Consider the following 24,395-nt stretch of genomic DNA (forward strand, 5'->3'; position numbering starts at 1 on the left):
CCTAGACGTTTCGAGCCCTTTTGTGCCTCACTTCGAGTAGAACTGCAAGCCTTTCGCTACACTTCAGCTGAACAACTGAGTGGCCAGCTTCACCAGCATTTTTTCGGTCGTTGAAGGGTTGATGTGGAACAGAGCTATTTTGAGGCAAACATGCAAATTTTCCGGCTGTTTAGAGTCTCCCATAAACAGCCTGTCAAAATGCACCCAGTGAACGCGATCGCCTTTAACGCTCAACACTTTCTGTGAAAGTAAATGGTTTCGAACGCATTTCATAAGAAGGGGGACGTCAGAAAACAAATATACATTGCGTTTCTCATCAACGGGATGACTGAAGTAGTTACGGGACTGTTCCAATGCTCCAGTGACGCCGAACTCCTTCTACATAGCACGGTTCGTATTTGCGCCATCACAGGCGACCACGCCGTCTAAGACCACCGCGTATTCAAGCAAAAGTGTTGGAAACACTGCTATCGGCTGAGTGTACTTGTTGCCAAATGACCGAAAGGGAAATACAAGCCCGTGGTCAGCAAGCTCGTCGCGGGCTGCTGAAGAACCTTCATAATCAGTGAAGCCACTGTATGTCATCTTCTTCGAATGAACTCGAATTTCCTTTCGAACGCGCATTTCATTGATAACAAGTATTCCGTGGCGTTGAAAATTTTCTTTAGTGGACATCTCCTTCTCAAAGGCTGTGAAAAACCTCTTGTCAAAGTCACACCTGACTCTTATCATGCACAGGAACTTGCACACTGTGCTAACGCAAGGAAGTGGAAGCACCTCACTACCTCGCAGGAACGAGTATGCAGATTGGCTACGTATGTGCAACAGCAAGCACGTCAGAAGCCAATCCTCTGTTTACTGCTGCTTTTTTTGTTCGTCAACCTCGCTGCTCCTACACACTCCTTTACCGCAGTCAGCCGACCACTAGGGAGATCAATTGTGCGTGATTTCTCGCCCAGTTCTTCTCTTGACAATATTTGCATGTGCATATGACCTTCTGCAAGCTCCACCGACATTTTGTTAAAGCGTTTCAGCAGACGATTTTTGGACCTTTTCAGAGCATAATTTGACCGACGCAGTGCTGCAACTTTGTCCTTGCTCTGGTATGAAGTCAACGGACGCGAACCTGAAAGCCTATGCCTGCGCATTCTTTCATCTGTTATTTTTCTGGTGCATTCGCAGTACGTTTGAAAGGCCAGAACATTTGTGACATACTAGTAAGTTCGAGCCACTAGGGTCAAGAACAATAGAGCACCTCTTGTGCCGCCATCTCTGATTGTTGTCGAGATATGCCCAATTTTTATTTCAACGTGTCGATACTCCAGAGTGCTCGGTCCACCATTGCACAGTTTCGTCTTACCAACGTGCTCTAAGATAGCCTTAACGTCATCCACAGTTGCTAAAAGTACCTTCATACTGCACATCTGCCTTTGAAACTGACTTGCGCATCACGGTTGTTTGCCAGCATATCTTCATGAATTTCAACAATTTTAGTGGTTACAAAGGAAGATGCGGGGCTCACTGGCAATAGGCATGCATCTGAAAGTAAACGGCTTTCACGTTTTTTGGTGCGCTCCAGCTGGGAGAAGACGACGCTTTTTACTTCTCCAAAGCCGAGCAGGTGGTATCCCCGTGAGTTTGACGGAAGGAAAAATCGTGGTAAATCGCCGAACAAGCTTGCGAATGCGAGCGTATGCAGACTTTAGGGAGGAGCTAGACCCAACAGATTGAGGCGTTTTATCACATTTGCTCTTCAAACGCATCCATGTCTTGCTCCGGTGCACTCGGCAACGCATCGAAGGAGCTTCCATTAACGCCACCACTGTCAGTGCTACACGAGGCTTCACTCGTTACGATATTTTGATGCAGCGCACCGTCTGTTCGACTGTGACCGCGGTCGTCTTTCCGCCAGGCGCTTCCTTGTTTTCACTGTTTTCGATAGGTAAGCCGGACAGCCGGGAAATCTTATGGCAGCAGCATCGTCGCCAGTGATGGCTTTCACGGAGCACTCACTAAGGCGTGCCTTTTGTAGTGCGCTGTCCAAGTCTTGGACACAAGATGACCTCGAAGTGCTTTTCCCCGACGTGATCATGCGGCTGAAGGACACGATCCTTCCTTGGGATAGCTCGACACCGAAGGTCAATTTCACTGTACAGCCTTTGTAACCTGTTCTGGAGTGGGGAACAAAATGTTTCCTGCCCATCACAATCGCATGTGCACGCCTGACACCAGAAGAAGAAACGCCGAGCCGTGTTGAGATAGGAGCGGGCGGCGCTAACACAGCAAACGTAAGCCTGTGACATCGTCACGCCATCTGTCGGAGAGTGACTAAAACATGCACCAGCGTTGGGACTCTGCCGCTCCATGCCGCCATTCGGCCAGCTAGCCTATTACACTGTGAGTGAGAATAAAAGAACACCGATGGACTCCTTTTTTTGTGAAAGTAAAACGCATGAAAGAGGTGACGCAGGCAGTCTGGTAGAGCATTTCGTGAAACAGAGCTAGTGAAGGGCAAAATACATAGTACAGGGTAAAGAGGCACGCAAGAAACGTGTTTGATAGTTTCGTTTTCGAAGATTCCATACCACCATTACCAAGTTCTGCAACATTACAAGAAACGTGCAGTGCACGTGCCCCCTTACTGCATTTTGTGTTTTCGTGCTGTGCCTGCGTTTAAAAAGCATGTCTATAGCTCCAGCAGATGTATGCGTTAACAATCCAGTTGGTCCATTTAAATATATTGCGGAATGCCAGATCCATAAGGAGAATGCTCTTCTGCATTTGCATCACACAAAACTTCGCACTAGCTTGACTACACAGCGGTTAAAATATGCACATTGCTGCTTATCATGCCGACATACCTTCTCGTGATCAGGTGTTTGATGTAAAAACCTGCACAAACAAGATCGAGGAGTGCTTTCCACAGTGCATTTTAAAAGCTATCGGTGATAAAGTAGCAGAGGGCTCACTGTTCTAACGAAAGAGGTGTTTAGAAGCGGCTAGAGCCATTAAACACATTATAGGACATAGATGCATTTCGTCTTGGTTTAGGAGCTCTTCTGCTACTAAAGAATGAAGAGGGACGGTACCATGCTGTGTTGCACCTGAGGAGGTCGTTCAAACGTGCAGAGCTCAATTATTCCTCTACGATGCAGGAAGCTCTCGCAGTTCAATGAATATTAAAAGATTTGCAACCATACTTTATTAGCCAGATTTAAGCGTAATATTTACCACCATGCATTTTGGTCGGTTTTGCACGCAAAACAAGGACATCACTGCCTCCTTCACAGGTCCCATTTTTTTGCAAGTGTTTGATGTTGACGTTATTTACGAAAACGCACAGTGACAGACAACAAAGCCTACCTCTTCAACCTCATCCCGCAATCGTCCCTCATCTTTACCTCTCCTTAACGTAGCATTCACTAACGTGCGCAGTTTGTTGCCCAAACGAGAACAACTTCGCAGCTTCACTCACGATATCGATGCCGACATCATAGTACCAACTGAAACGTGGCTAAACGGAGACGTAAGAGATAGCGAAATTTTCCCTCCTAATTCCGGCTATGTTCTGTATCGCCATGATCGGAGCAACCGGAGAGGAGGGGGTGTTCTATTAGCTATCAGAAACACCTTCTCATCTTCCCTGATCAGTCGGGATGATGATCTCGAACTATTGTGGACTTGCGCTTACAATGGTGCTGGAAAGACAATTTTCGGCGTGTGCTACAGGCCGCCGGAAAGCTATCCGTCATTCTGCGATTCACTCCGTAAAGCACTAGCCGACATCACTGACAAATTCCCTAACGCACCTATTCACCTCTTTGGTGATTTCAATTACCCTAACATTAACTGGCCTCTGCTTTCTGTCACCAACAGGTCACCGTTATCAGAAGCTAAACAATTTATTGATCCTATGCTAGACTTCAACCTACATCTGGTGATATCAAGTCCTACAAGAGGAGATAACACCCTGGACCTTATGCTCACATATTGCCCCGATAGCGCAAGGAGCGTTACCACACCACCCGGTCTTAGCGATCACAACCTCATTCATATCTGCATGGCAATAGCACCTAAGAAAAAGTCACCCACAACAAAAATAATAAAAGATTACAAAAGGGCGGACTTTGACGCCATCAATAACGAACTGCAAATTTTTTAAATGATTTCCAGCAGTCTTACTTATCAAGAACTGTTGATAGCACCTGGGAACTTTATAAGAATGTATTGCTCAACCTAGAAGCTAGATACATACCAACAGTTCTCATGAAATCTGACTTTAACAATGAATGGTTTAATAAACGACTAAAACTCTCCTTGCTAAAAAGAGAAGGCTTTACCAAAAAGCCAAACTTACAAATAACTCAGAAACATGTGAAAAATACGAACTGTGCGCTAACCAATATATTCAGGAGCTGACGATAGCCAAAGATAACTTCTTTAATCATGACCTTCTGACAATTCTACGATCAAACCCCAATAAATTCTGGCGCTTGCATTCTAGACACATTCTAGACAGATTGAACTAACAGATCCTTATGGTAATCTCATCAATTCTGAGAAATGCGCGTAGGCTCTTAACGACTACTTTACCTCAGGTTTCTCCATCGCTAACGACACTCCCATTGAACCAATACCACCACTCTCAGTAAAATTAATGCCAGACAACAAGCTCAACCCTGATGGCATATGTAGCCTCATTAATTCACTCAAACTAACCACGTCAGCCGGGTGTGATGGAATCAACGCCAAAATACTAGTTAACACCAGTAACATTTCTAGCCAAGTAATACATCTAATATTTACGCAATCCTTAAAGACTGAAAGCTTGCCCGACGACTGGAAGACGGCCCATGTCGTACCAATCTTCAAGAGTGGCGACCGCTCCCGTGCTATAAATTATCGCCCAATTTCTCTGACCAGCATTCCTTCTAAACTTCTAGAACATATAATCTCATCCAACCTAATGTCACACCCGGAATCTATCAACTTCTTTTACCCTCACCAGCACGGCTTCAGAAAACTATTTTCATGCGAGACCCAACTCGCCGAGTTCACCTATGACATTCTACATTTCATGGACCTTCATTTGCAGATTGATGGCATTTTCTGGGATTACTCAAAAGCATTCGACCGCGTTTCCCACAATCACCTACTTCAAAAACTCGCATCTATCGCAATCCCAAATAGCATGCTTACCTGGCTTGAACACTTCTTAAAAGGGCGCACACAGTTTACCTCTGCAAATAACCATAATTCATCTCTTAGCAGCGTAACATCTGGTGTGCCACAGGGTGCTGGTTTATCGCCTCTACATTTCCTCGTCTACATCAATGACTTACCTGCTAACATTAAGAATAAATTACGTCTTTTCGCGGAAGACTGTGTCCTATATTACCCAATCAAAGGCTCGAATGAAATCGCCGCACTACAACAGGATCTCGATTCCATTGCAGTATGGTGCGAGAAATGGTACATGCCGCTTAACCTTGCTAAATGCAAAGCTCAGTCATTCACCCGCAACCACAGTCACACCCACACAATAAATTCTGCTCCTATCAATTATGCCCCGTCTTACAAATATCTCGGCGTTCACATGACATCGACACTATCATGGGCAACTCATGTTGACACCATCTGTTCTAATGCTTCACACACCCTTGGATATTAAAAACGCAACCTGAAAGCAGCATCACAAGAAATAAAAAAGCTAGCATATCTAGCACTCGTACATCCTCAGTTGGAATATGCGTCATCTATCTGGCACCCTTCCCAATTATATCTAATCTATGACATAAAAGCAATACGAAATCGCGCTGCTCGGTTTATAACTTCCAATTACTCTCGTGATACCAGCATAACCGCACTAAAACGTACACTTGAACTACCATCACTTGCTTCCCGCCGGATCATCTCTCGCCTCTGCTTGCTTCACACCTTTTATGACCATCCACACTCCAGGCATTCCCTGTTAAATCCACCCTTACGTACATCATCTCGCTTAAGCCACAGTCGTCCCATAGCAAACACCCGATCGTCTGCCATGAACACTTCATTCTTTGCCGATGCTATAACCCATTGGAACCACCTCCCAGAAGATATCGTGTCATGCAATGACCGTGAAACGTTCCGCGAAATGTTGAATAACCACACTGCCTAATTGCCGATACCACCGACCCTTACTCTAACATGATGTTCCTTTTTTTTCACAATTGTCCTTGGCTTGCATTTGTTTATTGTTTCTTTACTGTTCTGTACATTTCTTCTAACATTGTTGCAAGAAATAAAGCCCTCCCTTATGTAATGCCTCCTGGCCTTTAAGGTGAAAATAAATGAAATCAAATCAAATGAATTCCACTATCTTCTGGACTATCAACTTCTGGACCTAGCTAATCAGGCATTGGGTGCGCGCGTGCACACACACGCAGACAATTTCTCTAACGCGCTCTTTACCGCAACTATGCGACTTGTTTCCCACACTTCACACACACACTCCTTTCCACTTTGACATTCCTGATGCTAATCCAATAAAATGTACTTGTCGAACATTTAGGCAGTGCTTCTATGCCGACATGCTACCACGAATTCTAACGAAATTATGGTTGGACACTGCGAAAATTGCGTGCAATTCTATCGCGACAATACATATATCATTCCCTTGCGTGCCTCATTCACGAACTTTAACCTTCGGAACATACCTCATTGTTTTGTAAAAGCTGCCGCGAGAATCTTGTTCAATATCTAATGAAAGTTAGCAGCTAATCTGTCAAAATGACTAGTAGGCAACTTTTAGCATAAAGTTAGAAGTGCTTTCATATGGCTACTGTATTTTTAAAGTACATATGGAATACGCCTTTAAAACATTATTTACTGTCTTTGTGCTTTTTTGTATGGTAGCCCCCTTACACCCTACACGTCCTGTAATGCATTCCTGATCCTGAGACAAGACGTGTGAGAAACGAAGTCCAAACGTACAAGAATTGCATTGTATAGCTCTCTTGCTTTCCATAACACGTGAGAATTGTGGTACTGTGTAGGTTTGCCATGCAGAAAGTTAAATGTTTCTGAAACATATTTGCTTTTGTTTCCGATGTGTCAGAATCCAGTGACAGAATTGAATGTTTGCTTTTGTAGAGGGAGCAGCCGTGGCACAGGATGCGGCACCGGCAGCGGACTCATCTGACGAAGATGACAACGCGCAGATTCGTGAGTGTTTTCAGTATTGCAGTGCTGGAATGGCAGTCGTAACTGCATCGTATGCCCGGCTAACCTACAGGTTTGATTTGCTGCACAATATGGGTGCAGAAGGAAACTTCATGGCTGTTTCGTCAAATTAGGGTATATAGACGTTGTTCACTTCATCGTGTTTCATAACCTGAATTCTGATTTGAGGTTTACTTGTGGTTAAATCTGGCTGGTTCCTGTCCAGAGCGTAAAGCCTGACAGGTTGTTTCAATGTCTAAAGCTAAATGTTTAATATATTATTACTGCTAGATCATCATAGCCAGCCAACTTCTCATCTGTGCTATGCGGCACCATTAAGGGGTAGAATAACGGTTTCCTCGACATTATAGTACATGACTTCTCAGTTATGACTACTGTTTGTGCTGCAGTTTTTCATCTGATGGTGCATTGAATTCAACTTTGGTGTACCATTGTTCTGGTGCAGCAGTTAATTTTTATATTTCTGTTTTCCGAAATGCTTGTTGCAATGTCTGACGCTTTACTTGGGTTTAATAATGTTTAGTATAAAAAATTTAAGTACCTTACACCTTCTTTTTGGGCAGTAAAAAGGGCTGCAGTTTTCGAAATAAGAAGACACACAACGCAGTTTGTACAGGACGCAAGGAATAATTGCCCATTGAAATCTCGAGGTTTGAAGCAATGACGGCTGGCTTTGGGGGACAAAATTACAATTAATTAGAATTGATAGTTGGGTGAGTTTGTGCGACAGCGATGTATACGGAGCTGTTCAATGTCAATTTCGAGTTTCATTCTGGGATCGGGGTGGTAAGCCAGTTTTCAAATATTGCGCAGCTGTTGCAAAACATACCAATAAGGTGACAATGTCAATTAAGGTGCCATGAATATTCGACTAACATATGAATGCAATGATAGGGTTGTCACAAAAAACCCTCCAATATATATGGCATAAGAACAAGCATTACCTGCTGCGCTTAGTGCATTGATACGACCTTCAGGGCATGCTGCACGTGTCACTACATTGTCGACTTGTTTGTTGTGTTCTTGTTTCAACAGACTCATGCACAATGTGTCTTTTGTAAACATAATTGAAATTCACCCACAAAATTAGTGCAGACTTAATCAAGTCAAGGGCCTGCCTCGCGGAACGCTGCCGAATCATCAAAATTATTAGTCTACTCATTCCACACCCACAGCGCCGCATTCGACTCCCCTTGGATGTACCTCATCTGCTTCACGCTTTCCTAGTATTCGCGGATTGATGAACCACGGTACATATGTTTGGAGCGAAGGCGGGGCACGCCTAGACTCACAGCACCGCCATTGTCCGACCTTCCGTCTATGATGGTCTGTTCTGTATCGTGTTTTCGAGCAGAGGCCTCACATTGGCTCCCGTTCCCACATTTCATGTCCCCCTCATGCCTCGTAGTCACCGACGAGATCATCAGCGCTCTTGCCTAGCTGCTTGCGTTCCTGCTGCAATCTATCGTCCGTAGCACGAGCCGGGCTCTCCCCTTGTCATATAATGTAGGTTTCATATAATAATTACTCGAGAGAACTCTGGTGCTACTGTCAACGGCAGCTGCAGTAGCAGTGGTTGCACCAGCGTGGGAGTTATGGGAGGTACATGGATTTGCCTAATTTCGTCCTTTTGGCTTCAAGTGGCTTTGTGACTTCGTAAGCTCGCCATTTTCAACAGTGTACTGTGTAATTGGTAGTTAAATAAACATTAACATTGTCCGACAGCAGGATTTGAACACAGTACCTCAATCACAGACGCCGGATATTGAAACCATTAGGCCACAGATGCATGTATCGATAAACGATGTGAAGCACCCTTACGAATTTGTCGCAGGCATCAGTCACCTTGAGATGTTTCGTGAGTTTCGATTTGCCCACTTCGACAAGCTCAACATTTTCAATTAGAGTTGCGATTGTTTTGATTGCTATGAAATTTACGACAGTAAGATTTATAGAGGGTAACATACAAACCCGCAAAAACTTCTGAATACACAAGCACGAATATGCGACAAATCCACGTACCTCCCATCATCCCCATGGCAGGACGACTGCAGCACCAGAGTTAGCACCAGTATATTGTAGGAAACCCTATGCCCCTTGTCCTCGAAAGCCGGATCACGGGTTCAAACGTATCCTCTCGCTCCATTCCTTCGCGTAGCGCTGTTTGGGTTACTCTCGCTGCTACCCTCCACTCCGGCTTCGCCGTCCCTTCTCCCACTGTCGCGGCACTGCAGCGGTGCCGGTGGCGGGCGCGCCTTACCGCTTCGCGCCTGATCCTCGGTTATCCACTCCTTCGTCTCTGCGTCTCGTGGCTGTATGGCTCTCTGCCGCGTCTATCGCTTCCCCGTTTGCGGAGCGCGTTCCTCGGTGTCACATGTCACCTCTGGCAGTGCTTGCGCCTGGCTGTCCTGCCACCTCCACTCTTGCCCTGTACATCCCCTTAGCTGGCGCAGTGCCGTTGCGGTGACACTAAAAACAATTCTAGCGTTTCGTCCTGTTACTGTCTGTAGTGAAGAGTGCGTGACCTCTACTGGATACCCGTGTTCTCCGGGCATTTTCTCATGCCAGCTCTTAAGGAAGAATAAATATTTGCTACTCTCCCCCCCCCCCTTTCTCCACTACTGTGAACCACTCCACTATTGTGAACCACTATATTATCACCAGAGGGGCGACTCGATAGCGGCGTATTGCAGTGTGTGCTACCGAATCCGATACGCAGAACCGCTTACGTTTTGTACTGCGTGTTCTGTATGCATTACTAAGAAGCGCAATAGTAGGCCAATTTCTTTTCACGTGTCCAGCGCACGCTGGAGGAAGGTTTGGAACGAAAGTCGGGAATGTGTACAGGGAGACTAAAGCGAAACAAAATATAAGTTAAATAAGACTAACGGAGCATTGTTTGAGAACCCTGCAGGCAGTCATTTCAAAAACATTGTTTGAATATTAGATGAGAAAATGAAGATACAAGTATCAGTATATTATTTCGCACCGAAACTCCAGTGCCGGTATATCAGCGTGACGTCAGGGATTGCAAAGTATGTTTTTGCATTTGTGCCGCGTCGGCTGAATAGAGGTTCCCTAAACTTGCCATGCTTCATATTTGGCTCCTTTAGAACACAATGTAGTCAATCTGTTCCGCTATATATAATTAGGTGGCCAAAGAAGATGCCATCGGAATCGAAGACGTCACTGAGCCCCCAGGTGCGGGAACTGAAGTAGGCGTCGCCACCCGTATTTCGTTATTGCGCTCTTTTTAGCTCACCAAACGTCCTATCGTTATAAGAGTGGTATTTTTGGTGTTGTGGAACGGCAATTTAGTGATGCAGAAGAAATCACTTTTCACTTTAGTGTCCCTTTAACGCCTCCTTCACATCCGCCGCGGGTAGGGTCGATATTGCGCCATCTTCGGGAGCGGCCCTGGTAAGGGGAGTGCTTAACGCCTGCCTCACCTTCGTCGCGGGTCGGCTCGGCACTGCATTATCTTGCACCATCTGCACTATGCATAGACTCACTGCACCGCCATCAATGCCCCTTTCCTGCATCTTCTGTTGTACACGTTTTTGTAATATTCGCAGATTGACGGCACGCTGTTAGAAGGTTTCCAAGTGGGTCGCGGCACCGTCATTTTCTTTCCTTCGCCATATCTCCTCTGTGTTTTTCTAATATTCGTGCATCCAAGGCACTTTCTAGGAAGGTTTGGAACGACAGTGAGGGAAGCCTACACTGGCAGGGCCACCGTCAGCGCCCCTTTCCTGTATGTCCTCTGGTTCACGTTTTTCTAGTATACGCAAATTCGCGGGACACGGTGAGAAGGATTGCAACAAAACTCGGGCCGTCTACACTCCCGGCACCGTCGTTGTCCCCCTCCCTTTATATTCACTGCTTCTTTTTTTCCTAATATTTTCGCATCCACAACACGCTGAAGAAAGGTTAGGAAGAAAAGCGACGGAGGTTTTGGCTAACAAATCAACATTTTACACCCTCCTTTATTGTATCTCCTTTGTGTTTTTCTACTATTCGCGTATGCACGGTAACGCTGGAGCAGGTTTGGAAGCAATATGGAGAAATCGAGACTCGCAGCACCCTAATTAGCCCCCTTTCGTGTATATACTCTGTTTAATATTTTTCTAGTATTTGCGCATCCAGGGCAATGCCGAGGGCTGGTTATGAAGGAAAGTGGCCGGATGTTCAAACTCATGGTGTCAACACTGTTCTAGGTTTTCCTAGTACTCCCGCATTCATTCCAACGCTGGAGCAGGTTTTTAGAATAAACATAGGCGAAGTCCAGACTCAACTCGATGTGTTTGACTCCCTATTGTTGTATATTCTTTGTTTGGCATTCTAGTATGCTTCACAGTGCATTTACAGCTACATTGGAGCAAATTTGTTACGTGGAGCAAAGTAATTACGTGGAAGTACAAACCTATGGTGCTGTGCTTCGCTCCCCTTCCCTCTATCTCCTTTGCTTCGTGTTTTTCTTCTATTCACATATCTTGGCGGCAGGTTCTGAAGGAAAGTGGGGGCACCGCAGACTTACGTTATCGAATTTGGACCTTCTACCCTTTATCTTCTCGATTTCGTGTTTTCCCACTATTTGCACATCCATGGCACGCTGGAGGAAGGTTTGGAACGAAAGTGGCGGATGTTTAGGCTCATAGCGCAGCGTTTGATACTCTCCTTTACTGTACCTCCTTTGCTTTGCATTTTTCTAGAATGTGCGTATGCACGGTAATGCTCGAGTAGGTTTCGAAGGAAAATGGGGAAGTGAAGACGCTTGGCACCCCGTTAGACCTCGTTCCCTGTACATATTGTTTAGCATCAATGAGGCCAGCATGTTCAAAAGGAAAGTGGGTGATGGCGAGACCCGCAGTGCACCTGCTGTTGCATATGTTTTAGTGCTCGTGACTCCACTGCAACACAGGAACAGGTTTTTAGAAAAAGAATTGAAGGAAGACCAGAGTCGTCGCGCCGTGTTTGTCTTCCTATCTTTGTATTATGTTTCGCATCGTTCTAGTATTCGAGTGTTCGTATCTACATTGGAGCAAGTTTGGTAGTAATTTGGGGGAAGTACAAATTAACAGCGCCGTGTTTGACTCCTTTTCTGCACCCTCCTTTGCTGTATCTCTTTTGTTTTGCATTTTCCTAGTACAGTCTATCCCGCATATATCAAATTATCGCCTATATCGAAAAGTTGAAAACTCCCTTGCGGAATCTCATGCAAAAGTATTGCGCTATTGTTCCACTTATATAGAGCTCCCGTGCACCGGCATATCGATGTATCGTACTCCATGGTGAGCCACGCCCCCGCAAGTGTGCTTCTCCTCACAAAGCTCTTGCGAGCTTCCCGCGATCTCACGCGCGCCGCCACGCACTCTGAGAAAAGGGCGTGTGGGTAAAGGGCACGTGACGAGGGTTGATTGGGTGTGAAAGGGAGCGGGAGGGAGAAACCATTCTGACCGCAGGCACCCGTTTCCTGTGTTTTGGTTGGCCGACACCGCTGGCGCAGCCAGAAGAAGGAGGTCAGTGAGGATATGGTGAGGATACAGAAGGCGCTAGAAGGAAGCAATATGAGGCTTAGTCTCATACAGTCAAGCGGATACAATAGCAGAGCAGCAGCTTCCAGGTTTATTTTATGCGGACGGCATTGTGTTGCTAGCTAACAAGCAAATTGTTTTGCAACGTCTGGCTGTTATCTGTGAACAGGAAGGCTGCAATTTAGGTTTGCAATTTAGCGTGAGAAAATGGGGTTTTATGGTATTCAATGAAGACAGTGAACAGCCAGTGGCAATACAGGGCCGGGAAATAGCTCGGATAAAAGAACGTAAATACCTTGGTATTTAGATAGACGAAGGCACTAGGTATATGGAAAAACAGCAAAAAACAATAGAAGTAAGGGGAAAAGAATGCAGCCATATTCAAACACAGGGCTATGGGGCTGTAGCATGTACGAAGTGTTCCGAAGTATGTGGAAAAGTGTAATGGTTCCAGGACCTACCTTCGGAAATGTAGTTGTTTGCTTGAAATCAGGGGTACAATCGAGACTTGATGGCAACCATATGTCCGTGGGTCGCTTTGCGTTGGGTTCTCACGGGAAGACTACAAATGAAGCTGTACAGATGGATATGCACTGTACTAGTTTTGAAGTGAGGGAATCTCACAGTAAAATTCATTATGAGGAATGACTGAGGAATATGAAAGACAATGATTTGGCTGAGTGTTGAGGTATTTGTTTGTGCAGGAAAAAGCATTGATTTGCGGTGGTGGATAACAACTAGGAAGGCGGTCAGCAAGTATGCAGCCTGTTGAGTGAGCAGCACAGGAAGGAAGAACGTCGAGCGGAAAGTCGGAGAGGCTGATATAATCTATTAACTACTTGACCACTGGCCTCCTTTAAGCTTTGGGTTGAGCGAGAGCAGGAGGAAAGTAATCATTTCCGCAATAGATATTAGTGAGACGTGATTGGAGATTAGTGGAAGTAGGGAAACGACAAAAAAACTAAGACTTACAAAAGCATAGTTCGTAATAGGGCGTCAGGAAATAAGAATATTGGAATTCAGCATGTTTTTTTTCTTTCGTTTTTAGCTTAGGAAAGACTTTACACAGTATAATAACAACAGCTTGGTGGCCCAGCCCACCGCCTCGTTCTAAAGGGGACTCGCGTAACATCCATCCATCCAAGGGTGGACGCAAAGGGAATTTCAAGCGTTGCCATTCCTTGGACCTCGAACCCCCCCGCTCCCCGCTCACCAATGCCGTATGCCGGACAGCAGCAGCAGTGGGAAAGCCGAAGGAGGGAAGGATAGCTTTGCAATATTACACGAATGAATAAATTAATCACAGATTAAATGCAAATGAAATGTTCTCATTGGCCCCCTTTGGCCTCCTTTCTTCCTGACCTTCTTGGTTCACTGTAACATATGATGGCTTTGTTGGGACTCAAAATACACAGGCTGGCCAGCCACCATGATGTAATCAGTTCAGATACTTCTACTTGAACTTGACCTCAAGTATGGGTCGCTTTAAAAAAATGTATAAGGAAAATGCTGTAAGTTTGGCCATGAAAGTGGGGAGCCCTACTGCTAACCTTGCAGAACGCATATTATGGATGAAAGGAGCATTCAATACTTTAAAAAGATCTGATAGTTAATCGAGAAACATTTGAATGTACTATAGATTGCACTTAATGTAGCAGCATTTTTTTGCTGAATTTATCACGCTGAGGCGTATAGGTCATTAGGGACGCTTGAAGACATAGCTCAGAAGGGTACATACTGTAAGATTATCGATTGCTTGAATAATGGTTTTTTGCAGTAGGTGTCACTACCTGACGCTTCAAACTGCATCACCCATAATACACTACCAACTTGCTCTCAATTTAAGCTTCGTGGCACAAACACGCTTCGTGGTTCTTAAACTACGCGAGTGATGAACTGAAACAGATGCATTGGTAATTTGGTATATTGGATGTGTGCAACCTATAGATGCTGAAATTTAGGTACACATCATGCATATCTCGCCTCTGACTTTCATCAAATATAGAACTGCTTTTTCATGAAGTTGACCAAGTTGTGTGTTGGGCTTGAGGGTACGGCATGATGGGTGCAAAAGGCCTAGGGCACTAGAAACTGGAGAAAAGGACAGACTACATGTGCATCCGGAACACACAGACCTTCTTTGGAAATACGGTAATTCTTGGAAAAGGCGTCAACAATATGATCGGGCTTATCATTGAGGCATATCGCATCGCCAGCTTTGGTGATGAGATGGCTGGTAAAGAGTTGGAATTCATGTGCCTGGCATTATTTTTTTTTCGCAAAACAACCCATACTGTCACGAGTGGTGCTATCTGCGTACTCAGCACATGTTCTTTGCAGCCTAGTGAAGAGTGTGCTGTGATCCCGCAATTTGTGTGGTCGTGTCCTTCTTTTCCTCGCTTTCTGGTGGGCTACGCCTTTTGCCTCCATCAAACTATTTCATGTAGTTCTTTCATTGTAGCATGGAAAGTTTTTTAGGAGTCTCGTATACTGCCTATAAAAGGGCAAACATTTTTATTTCGCCGATTTCTGCTAGCACACTACAAAATAGTCCTACAAATTGCCCTTCACTAAAACGACATTTTTGACAAAGTCCATGAATAGGTAATTTCTGTATGACATGAAAACCTGGAAATAACTTTTGTTTGCGAATAGTAGCGGTTGCTTCATAATTAAACTGTAAAATACCACCACACTGATAAACAGAATTTACTGCATCTTTGGCGCTGCCATGGGATGTTGAGCCATCATGAGCAAATCGCGCACTGTGATAACAGCTATGAATAGTACTTTGTCCAACTTTCATTTCGTAGCATATTCTGAAAAATTAACTATGGCAGTTGATGACAACAAGGTTCGTGGTGCAGTCTCTTAGGGACCCTTGTCTTTAACCAATTGTTATGAACGAATGACAAACTGAAACTGACCGTCTCATTGTTCGTTTATAGCATATAAATTTGTTAAATGCGGTTGCATGTGTTGCATGATTTTCTTTGTACCAGAACTTTAGTTTAACATGTCTTTGTTGCAGACCCCGCTCTTGCCAACCGCTTGCCGGTTGCCAAGCGGTTGGCAAGAGCGGGGTTGGCAAGCAGGTTGAGCGGGTTGGGAAGCATGCCGCCAGTTTTTTTTCTAGGAGCTTGCAATATAAAAGCAAAGTGTTGGCTGATGCCGAGATGCAGGTGTCCCTCGTCCAAGCAAAAAAAAAACTCTTTAAAACAGTGAAACGCAACACTCAGATGTTCTGCCTGGGCTGAGAGTATGGCAGTACAGTTGAGGTTGACTTACCAGCTGTTGCGAGAGAATCTCACCTGCGATAAAGATCGGGCCTCAAACCAATTAGCTGATAGAAATAGCTCATATTCAAAAATATTCTGTATGCATCTCTTTATTTGTATTTGAGAATAGTTCGACTCGATTCTTAATGGGTTTTGCTATTACTTTCGAAGATACCTTATTCGCTGTGCATTTTGCATAACCCCTCCCTTCCGATTTCTTTTTCAATAAAACGCGTACTCCTTACTATTCAAACAGGATTAAGTTGTTTGCTTTGTTTTTTTAAAAAGCATGCTTACTAGGAAGCGACATCATCGAGCAACATGGTGTCTGGCGGTCGTTGACATAAAACTACGTTCTGTGTCACTCAGGATATTTTGCAATGGCACTCGGGGAAAACCTGGAAAATTCAGGGAATTTGGAAATGTCAACTTGGTAGACACCCTGATAGTAGTTTTGGCTCGCTCCAATACTGTGAAATACACAATGCCTGTTATGCTGTACGTTTGAACTGCTTGGATTTATAACTATGTTTACGGCGAGATGATTGATGCTGGCTCAGCCGCACTATAAGCGGGTACAACTGAAGGCCCCTGGCAGTTCACTGCCCCCCACGATGATTACGTTACAGGAGTAAAGCGAAAAAGTTTACCATCACCACCAGTAAAGCGAGAGAGCCAGCTCAATATCCCCACACCGTCCAGTTTTCCAGGGTAAGAGAATGTAACGCAAGGCGGCGAGCGGAGTCCCCTCAGCGGCCCTCCCAGCGAAGCCATCTCAGATTCACCCTTCAGGCTACGTTCACACGAAAAAACTTGACAAAATCTGCTCGCCTAAGCGGCGAATTGGGTGGGCATCCAGCCGCCGAGCCCGAGTGGTATTGGACCGATTTTTTTTCTCACGACGGTGAAGCGGGAAGCGGTTCCCCTTAACCGGGAGCTGCAGTAGCATGTAAGCATGCGGTCGTAAAATTTCACATTTTCCATTCTGCACTGACTATTTTTAGGAAAAGCCAGTAGCTAGAACTGTCAGAACTGTCTTCTTTATCTTCCAGGGTAGACGAAAGTCAGACGACACGTGCAGTTGCGCGAAATGATAGGTTTGAATAACTCCTATGTCAATGAATGGACATACGTCTGGAAATAGTGTGCTGATCCATTGAAGAGTATACCTACCTACAGCCAGCCTGTTCCCTTGATTTACTGAAGTACAGTGTTGCCCTACGTCGGGCTAATCTTGCTGACCCGCCACAACAGCAGGCTTGTGCAGCTGAGCGCAAGCAGCAACTTCGTACCAAGAGTCTGGCAACCTACGAAGCGGACGTTTAATGAACTGTCGGCATTAATCCAGTGATAACCAGTGCTGCACATTTCAGCTTCACTGGTTAACCATATGTACGGCGTGCTTGGGCATTGATGTTTTTCTTATACCAAATGATGTGGCTCATAAGCGGACATATGGCTCGTAGGTTTGCTAAGTAATAATAGTCTTTATTTGTTTTGCTGCAGATGGACGAGCACCAGGAGGACGCCCCTGCAATAGGTAAGCCACAGTATTTCATGATTCAAGATGTTTTCTGTTCACTAGGACGCTTGGGCTGGCACAGACGCCTGGCCGCAGAAGTGATCGAGGCACCATACCAAAGTAAAATTCTGGAAAGCACCTATAGCAGCTGCACATTTATCACTGGCTCTCTGATCCTAAGTTCTTCCCTCATTCTAAAGTAAAGATGATTTGGCAGGCTACTGACAATCAGAGCCTTCATTCAGTAACATGGTCAATTCTAAAAAAAGGCTCACTGATTGTACTGGAGATTGCTATCAATCGGGCAGCCTGTGGGTACAGGCTGCCTGAATGTACACTGAAACTATATTCATGCCCACACAGTTCTGCACGTCACGTGGTTTGCAACCTAGGCACCATGCTCTTTGTAGAGCAGCAGCAGCAGCAGCTGCAAGGAATGGCATTTAAAAACAAAAAGCGGGGGGGGGGGAGCACTCCATACCAGAGTCCACAAGTACAAGAAGCCCCACTTCACAAAACACCCCAAAGACTACAAATATGGTACCTTTAGAGAAGTGAAGAGAAGGGGAAACTTTGCCGTTTCCTCAACCTTTCCTGCCTTTCTGCTCAGTTTCTGGAGCAGATTTCTTTGTTACCGTTTGAAATATTTTGTCTTCGTTTGCTTTGTCACGTTCCTTGGGCTGCAATGCAGGTTGTTGTATTCTTGCTTTCTTATCTTGGCCCTTTATAAGTTTACGATATGGTTATTCATCTATCCTGAAAGTGTGCTCTATGTGAAAGTAACATAAAGATGTCGCTCCAAAAAATTTGTGTTAAAAAAAAAGCAACAATGTCACGACGTTGAGGACGTATTTAGCTATGCAGTCAATACTTAACAAGCCTTCTATCACGTTTTTTACTTTCCCCACGCTATCCACAAGTAAGACGGAGAAAAATTCTGCTGAATAACATTGAATCAAATGTTCTCAAGATATCGCTCCGAAACTTTTATGGGAGCATCAGGGGACATTCTATACATTTGTGCGAATTTTCATCAAAACCCACGAAGAAACAAGGAAGTTCACTTTCAAAGCCACGTCCCCCCTTAACTTGTTTTCAGCATCTTTGTCAGTCTCCAAGTTTTTGCCCCATATTACCACAGGTAGAATGCATTGATTTTACACCTTTCTATTTAATGCTAATGGTGAACTTCCAGTCAGGACCTGACAATGTCTGCCTTAGGCACTCCAACCTATTTTTATCCTTCTGTAAATTTAAGTCTCTTGATCAAGGTCCTTTGTGAGTAATTGACCTATGGTGAATGTGCTCCTTCACAGACCCTACAGACTGACCGGCGACCTTGAACTCTTGTTCCCTTGCCCGGCTATTGATAATTACCTTCGTCTTCTGCATATAGACATTCAACACCACTCTTTTATTACTCTCTCTGTTCAGGCCCTCAATCATTTGTTGTAACTCATCCCCGGTGGGGCTGAACAGGACAATGTCATCTGCAAATCTGAGGTTGCTGAGATATTTGCCATTGAGCCTTAACAGTTTAATTGCATGAATACTTACAAGCATTCGGTGAATAGCATTGTAAAGACTGTGTCTCCTTGTCTGACCCTTGTCTGACCCCCTTTTGTTAGGTATCTTCCTACTTGTGGAGAATTAAGGTAGCTGTAGATACTTTCCAAGATATTTATGTAAGCATCCTGTTGTACTCCTTGCTTACATAATGCCTCTATGACTGCTGGTACCTCTACTGAATCAAATGCCTTTTCGTAATCTATGAAAGTCTTATAGAGAGGCTTATTGTACTCTGTGGATTTTTCGATTATCTGATAAATTACCTAGATGTGATCCATTGTAGAGTGTCCCTTCTTGAAGCCAGCCTTTTCCCATGGGTGACTATAAAGTCCAGTGTTGCCCTTATTCTATCGGAGATTATTTTCGTGAATATTCTACATAATACTGGGAGTAAGCTAATGGGCCTATAATTTTTCAATGCTTTTAACGTCGCCCTTTTCTGGATTAGTATAATGCTTGCATTCCATTTTTCTGGGACCCTTGCAGTCGATAGACACCTCGTATAAAGAGTGGCTCGTTTTTAAAGCATTGTCTCCACCATCTTTGATTAAATCGACTGGTAGTCTATCTTCTCGGGCTGCTTTTCCCAGTTTCATGTCTTGCAGTGCCCTTCTAACTTCATTGCTAGTTATGGCAGAAGCCTCTAAGTTGTTCATTACTACTTTGAACGGAGGTATCGCGGCTGCTATTGGTACTGTACAGGTCAATATCGAATTCTTCCGCTGCTTTTGCTCTGTCTGAGAGATGGCTGATATTACCCTGTTGGTCTTTGAGGGCATATATCTTTGTTCGTCCGATGCCTAGTTTCCTTCTCACTGTTTTCAGGCTAGGTCAATTTTTTACTGCTTTTTCAGTCTTTCTCAAGATATAATTTCTAGTATCTCTTAGTTTCTGCTTTTTGATTAGATTTGTTGGTCACATTCATTCTTTGTCATTTTTTAATAGGTCGCTTGTTACTTGGGAGTGCTTACCTACTGGTTGCCTTGGGGCCTTACCTCCCACTTTAGTTGCTTCTTCTAAAGCCAGCCTAGTTATGGTTTATCAGTATTGCCCTTACTCTCTTCAAATGAATGGATCCATGCGAAACGCAGACTGATGAAAACATGTATAAGCTTGCTGCTTGCCGCTTTTCAAACAAAGAAAACATCGGCCCCATCCGTCGAAAGCCGTGAAAGCCTGCATTGTGCGGTGGGTCCCTCCAGGCAGATGAATCGAGTCAATCGGGACACACTCTGATATCGATGCCAGGCTGAAGAAAATGGAGGCTTTCCGGGAAGAGCTTGTGAAACAGGTTGAACAGATAAAAAATGAGCTACATAGGGAGCGTGATGAGCGGAAGGTACTGGAAGACAGACTTCAAGTAGCCGAGGAAACGTCGAACGGGGCCACCATTGTGAACGAGAATGGTCATGACAATTGAATGTAGTCCCACAACGTGACAGGAGAGGGAGTCTCAGCAAAAGATGTGGGAATGCGTGTAACGTAGGGAGGAGGTAGCTGGAAAGTGTGGCACCTATTTTTGAGGCCGCCACAGGCAAAGCAGGAGCGCGACTCACGCGGAAAAGGTCAAATTGAAGGAGGGAGAGGTGCGAGTGAGTGAAATGGCGGCTATTTCCGGCTACTCAAACCTGGCTAGGTGCTCAGAAGGAATTGTGGAGAGGGTGACAGGCGATTGAATAGTGGCGATAGGTACATTTCCAAAGTGGACGCTGAGTTCTGCCATGAAGCGAGCAAAAAAAAGCTCACGGAAAATACCTACGTGCACAGCCTTCTAATAGTACCTGGTGGGCTAAATGACGTCCTAAACAATAATGGGAAAGGATTAGCCCAGTTCTTGGCGAAGGGGGTGGGTAACTTGCGTGAGCTATCCCCTCAGGTGCGTATCGTAGTATTCACAATGTTGGAGGTGCGTGTACGAGACAGACGTACAAAGAGCGGTAGTGGCTGCTAATGAGGCAATATGGAATATGAGATGATAGAAAGGTTGGGAGGTTGTCGAAGCAAACAGGGAAGTGAGAAGGTGTGGTGGTTGTAAACGAAACGGGATCCACTTGAATTTCAGGCTTGGACGAGAAAGGGGCTGGTGACTTGACAATCATGCTGTTGCTTCTTTAGGAGGCCCACGTGCGCTTCAGGAAGCCAGGGTAGGTAGTAAGGAAGAAGGTCCCCTGAGGGAACCTCAGTATAGCATCACGATTATTAACCGAAAAATGAAGAACCGAGAAAGCTTGCCATGCAGTAGGCTACGTAAACATGCAGGGCAACAGAAGAAACGAAAAGTGGGCAGAGCTTTCTTTAGCAGACCATTCTTTAGCAGAGCTAAAGAATGGTCAGGGACCTGAGGAAAGTCGTCCATGTCCCGACATTAACCTTCTCGAATACATTATTTGTATGCATGTCAGCGAAATATCGGGATAAATTGGGACGCCAACGCGAAGTAGGCCACATAACACAAAAAAGTGAACAAGTATTTGCCGACGCTTCAGGTATGACTGTTCATTCTTTTGTACACAAATCAAATTCAGTATTTCTGTTACATATTTCATGTACTTTTCATTTTTTTGTGCATGTATCTAGTTTATTTACCATGCTTTCCCTGTGTGCTTGTGTGTTTTGTGCACTGGGAATGGGTCGGGGAAGGGGTCTGACACTTAGTCAGGCATTCGTGCCTTTTTGTCAGCCTGTTTTACAGAGATTCTTTGTATTTTATTTCTGTCAAAATAAACATTCATTCATTCATTCATTCATTGCTGTGGGCTGCCATGGAGCTGTCACCAATGAAGCAGTGCAGGGTGACTTACGGGGGCCAAGCTTTGAAGAACAAGCGGCCAGCAAGCTGCCATACCGTAATTGCCTACAATGTATGACTCGGGACAGATGGGCAAGGTGCGTGTTTGAATGTCAGCAACATGCCTCCGCACTAAGTGGGTCGGGCACGTGCACTTCCTAGAGCGGGTGGCCTCCTCGGCAGCCTAATTAAGGCGGATTAGGTCATGGCATATGTAGAGGAGGTGCTCCGCATAGGGCATCAGGCAGAAAACGACATGTGGCGAGAAGGACTCATCGAAAAGGACGCTACGGTTATCTACCGCAGCAAGAAGTCAATCGGGCCGGCCCACTTCTACGACAACATCAGGAATTCGCTGCTTTTCGAGGAATGAGCAGGAGCTCTACTGACACCCATACTGACACCCATACACTCTACTGACACCCATACAAGCAAGCCACAATTGTGTGAACGGAATGTGCTATTTGGTTGGCAGAAGACAAGGAGCGCCCATGTACGTTCTCATCCAAGGAGAGAAATAAAATTAGCTTGTTGAAATACGCTGCAGTCATTAATGTGACCTCCTAAAATGCTGTTCATCATCGCGCATGGCGGTCTGGTAACGAGCGACGGCCAGCTGTGCAAACAGATTGGACAGAGCATCCCACTTGCTTGAACCGACAGTTGCTGTTAAAAACCAGCAACTTTCATTGCGAAGCAATCGGGTGATGCAGGCATCTACTACCGCAGCCAACACGGCAACGATGACTACCGCCACTTTAGCGTTCAGCTCCTTTCCAACTAGCACGTTTCTTTTTGTTCTTTCAGGGGCTGCTAAATTGTTGCCCGTGCACCACTTTGTCTCAATATTTGCATCGTCCATTTCGTGGGCGTCACCTTTGGCATTTGCACGTCTTTCCTCCCACGTGGCTACCAACTTCATACGCTACAGACCATGTAAGCACGTATGCTGGTCTCCGTTCATGCCAGATCGCGGCTGCTGAGGAAAGCGACAAGCACAATCTGCCCACAGTGCATTTAAATTTGGAGTCCATATTGCGCTACGGACTGCAGGATCAGGTGCTTGCTTCAAGAGACTGCTTGCTGCTTAATGTGACTAGGCCGCCATATCCTGAAAACGTAACACGGCAAACATGACCAAAGGGGCACAGCATCGCAACTGAAATTATGCAATCGTTTCAGTGTACTTGCCAAAAATCCTATTCCTCCGAGCTAGGAGAAAATGAGACTGGCGATTCAACATGGCGATGAGAAATCTTCCGTTGAAGTAGGAACTCCACTCTGGTAGCGCTGAAGGCCAAAAACAAGAAGTCAAATGTTACATAGCAAGAATCGCTTCACCCATACTTTGTATAAAGGGGAAAAATCGTCTCAAAAAAGAATGGGGAATAAAAAAGATTGCATTCATACTTGACAAAATGGAATAATTTGACAATGCGAGGAAAGTAATTAAGAAAAGGAAAACGAAAACCACGAGTCATTGAAGTGCTACGTTTAGAGTTGCAATAAGGCCTGACTGTTGCCTACTGCAGCTTTTTGAATTTTGTTTTGGCAGAAGATTAAGGTGCTTTTGAGAAGCTTAACTCATGGTTTGTAAACCGCAAATTCCAAAGAAGTCTAAGGCGGGCATAGAGCTGCAAAAGTTGCTGCTTGCAGTCTGAAAAATGGTGGATCGCTGGTCTCCTCGGCCACAATGGAGAACAATTCACTTGTAATACTTTGCTGGTGTGCCATAGCCCTTACTGCTTGTGTAAATTTGTCTTCAAGCCTCACAACATACTAATATGCTGTGCCAGTTGGGACAGTTAAATGGCCTAGGGCTTTGCCTTTTATTTCAACAACTTTAAACGTTGCAAATAAGTGACTAGGTTTTGCAAGGTCCTAGTTAGTTTCCTTCAGGAGGCTGTGGCACGAGCTGCACTGAGTTTAGGAATGTGTGTATAATATATCTGCACGCATGGTAAACTGTTTGACTCAAGCACGTCATGGCTTACTTCTGCACTACTTTTCAGAGAGCCCTTTTGTAAAAGCAGCACATGCGGAGCTAAGGGCCCGTTCAGTCGGTCTGCTAAAGTTGCTCAATTGTGCCAAAGTTTGAAAAGCTTTGACACAACATTGTGCCTTAGACCGGCAGAAAACTGGTATGCATTTGGAGTTTCATTGCAACCATGCTGCTGCCGAATGATCCCAATCTCAAGTGGACCCTGATTCAGCCGTTGCACCAACAAGAATTGAAAATTAAGATGGAATTAAGATGGGTGGAGGTCTTGCCACAGCAACAAGATTGCTTTGACTGTCACCTGGCATCCACTTACAGCCCTAGGTTTGTGAGGGCTATCAAAGTGCTTGGACTTGATCCAAAGCACACAAGCGTTTAAAATTCAATGCGTTCCGTGGACATCATGGCATGCCTTTTTGCACTCTTTTATGCACATTGCGGAGCTCTTCAAAGCATCAAATAACTTGCCCATCCTTTCTAG

The 24,395-nt window shown here is 44.9% G+C and overlaps 1 protein-coding gene across 8 annotated transcripts in view; it reads left to right on the plus strand.

The window, feature by feature from the left end:
- LOC139052897 (uncharacterized) overlaps positions 1-24,395 on the plus strand; it is a 355,309-nt gene that overhangs the window by 222,989 nt on the left and 107,925 nt on the right. For 4 of the 8 annotated variants that reach the window (XR_011510111.1, XR_011510110.1, XR_011510108.1 and 1 more), the window contains exons 19-20: positions 7,135-7,206; positions 17,543-17,576. Coding sequence is in view for 2 of the 8 variants with exons in the window: in XM_070530057.1 (XP_070386158.1) it covers positions 17,543-17,576 (34 nt within the window). In the remaining 6 variants the exon portion in view is untranslated. The remainder of the gene's footprint in view (positions 1-7,134; positions 7,207-17,542; positions 17,577-24,395) is intronic. The other 4 variants (XR_011510113.1, XM_070530057.1, XM_070530056.1 and 1 more) reach the window with 2 other exon arrangements.

This window comes from Dermacentor albipictus, unplaced genomic scaffold, assembly GCF_038994185.2.
Source record: "Dermacentor albipictus isolate Rhodes 1998 colony unplaced genomic scaffold, USDA_Dalb.pri_finalv2 scaffold_42, whole genome shotgun sequence".
NCBI lineage: Eukaryota > Metazoa > Arthropoda > Arachnida > Ixodida > Ixodidae > Dermacentor > Dermacentor albipictus.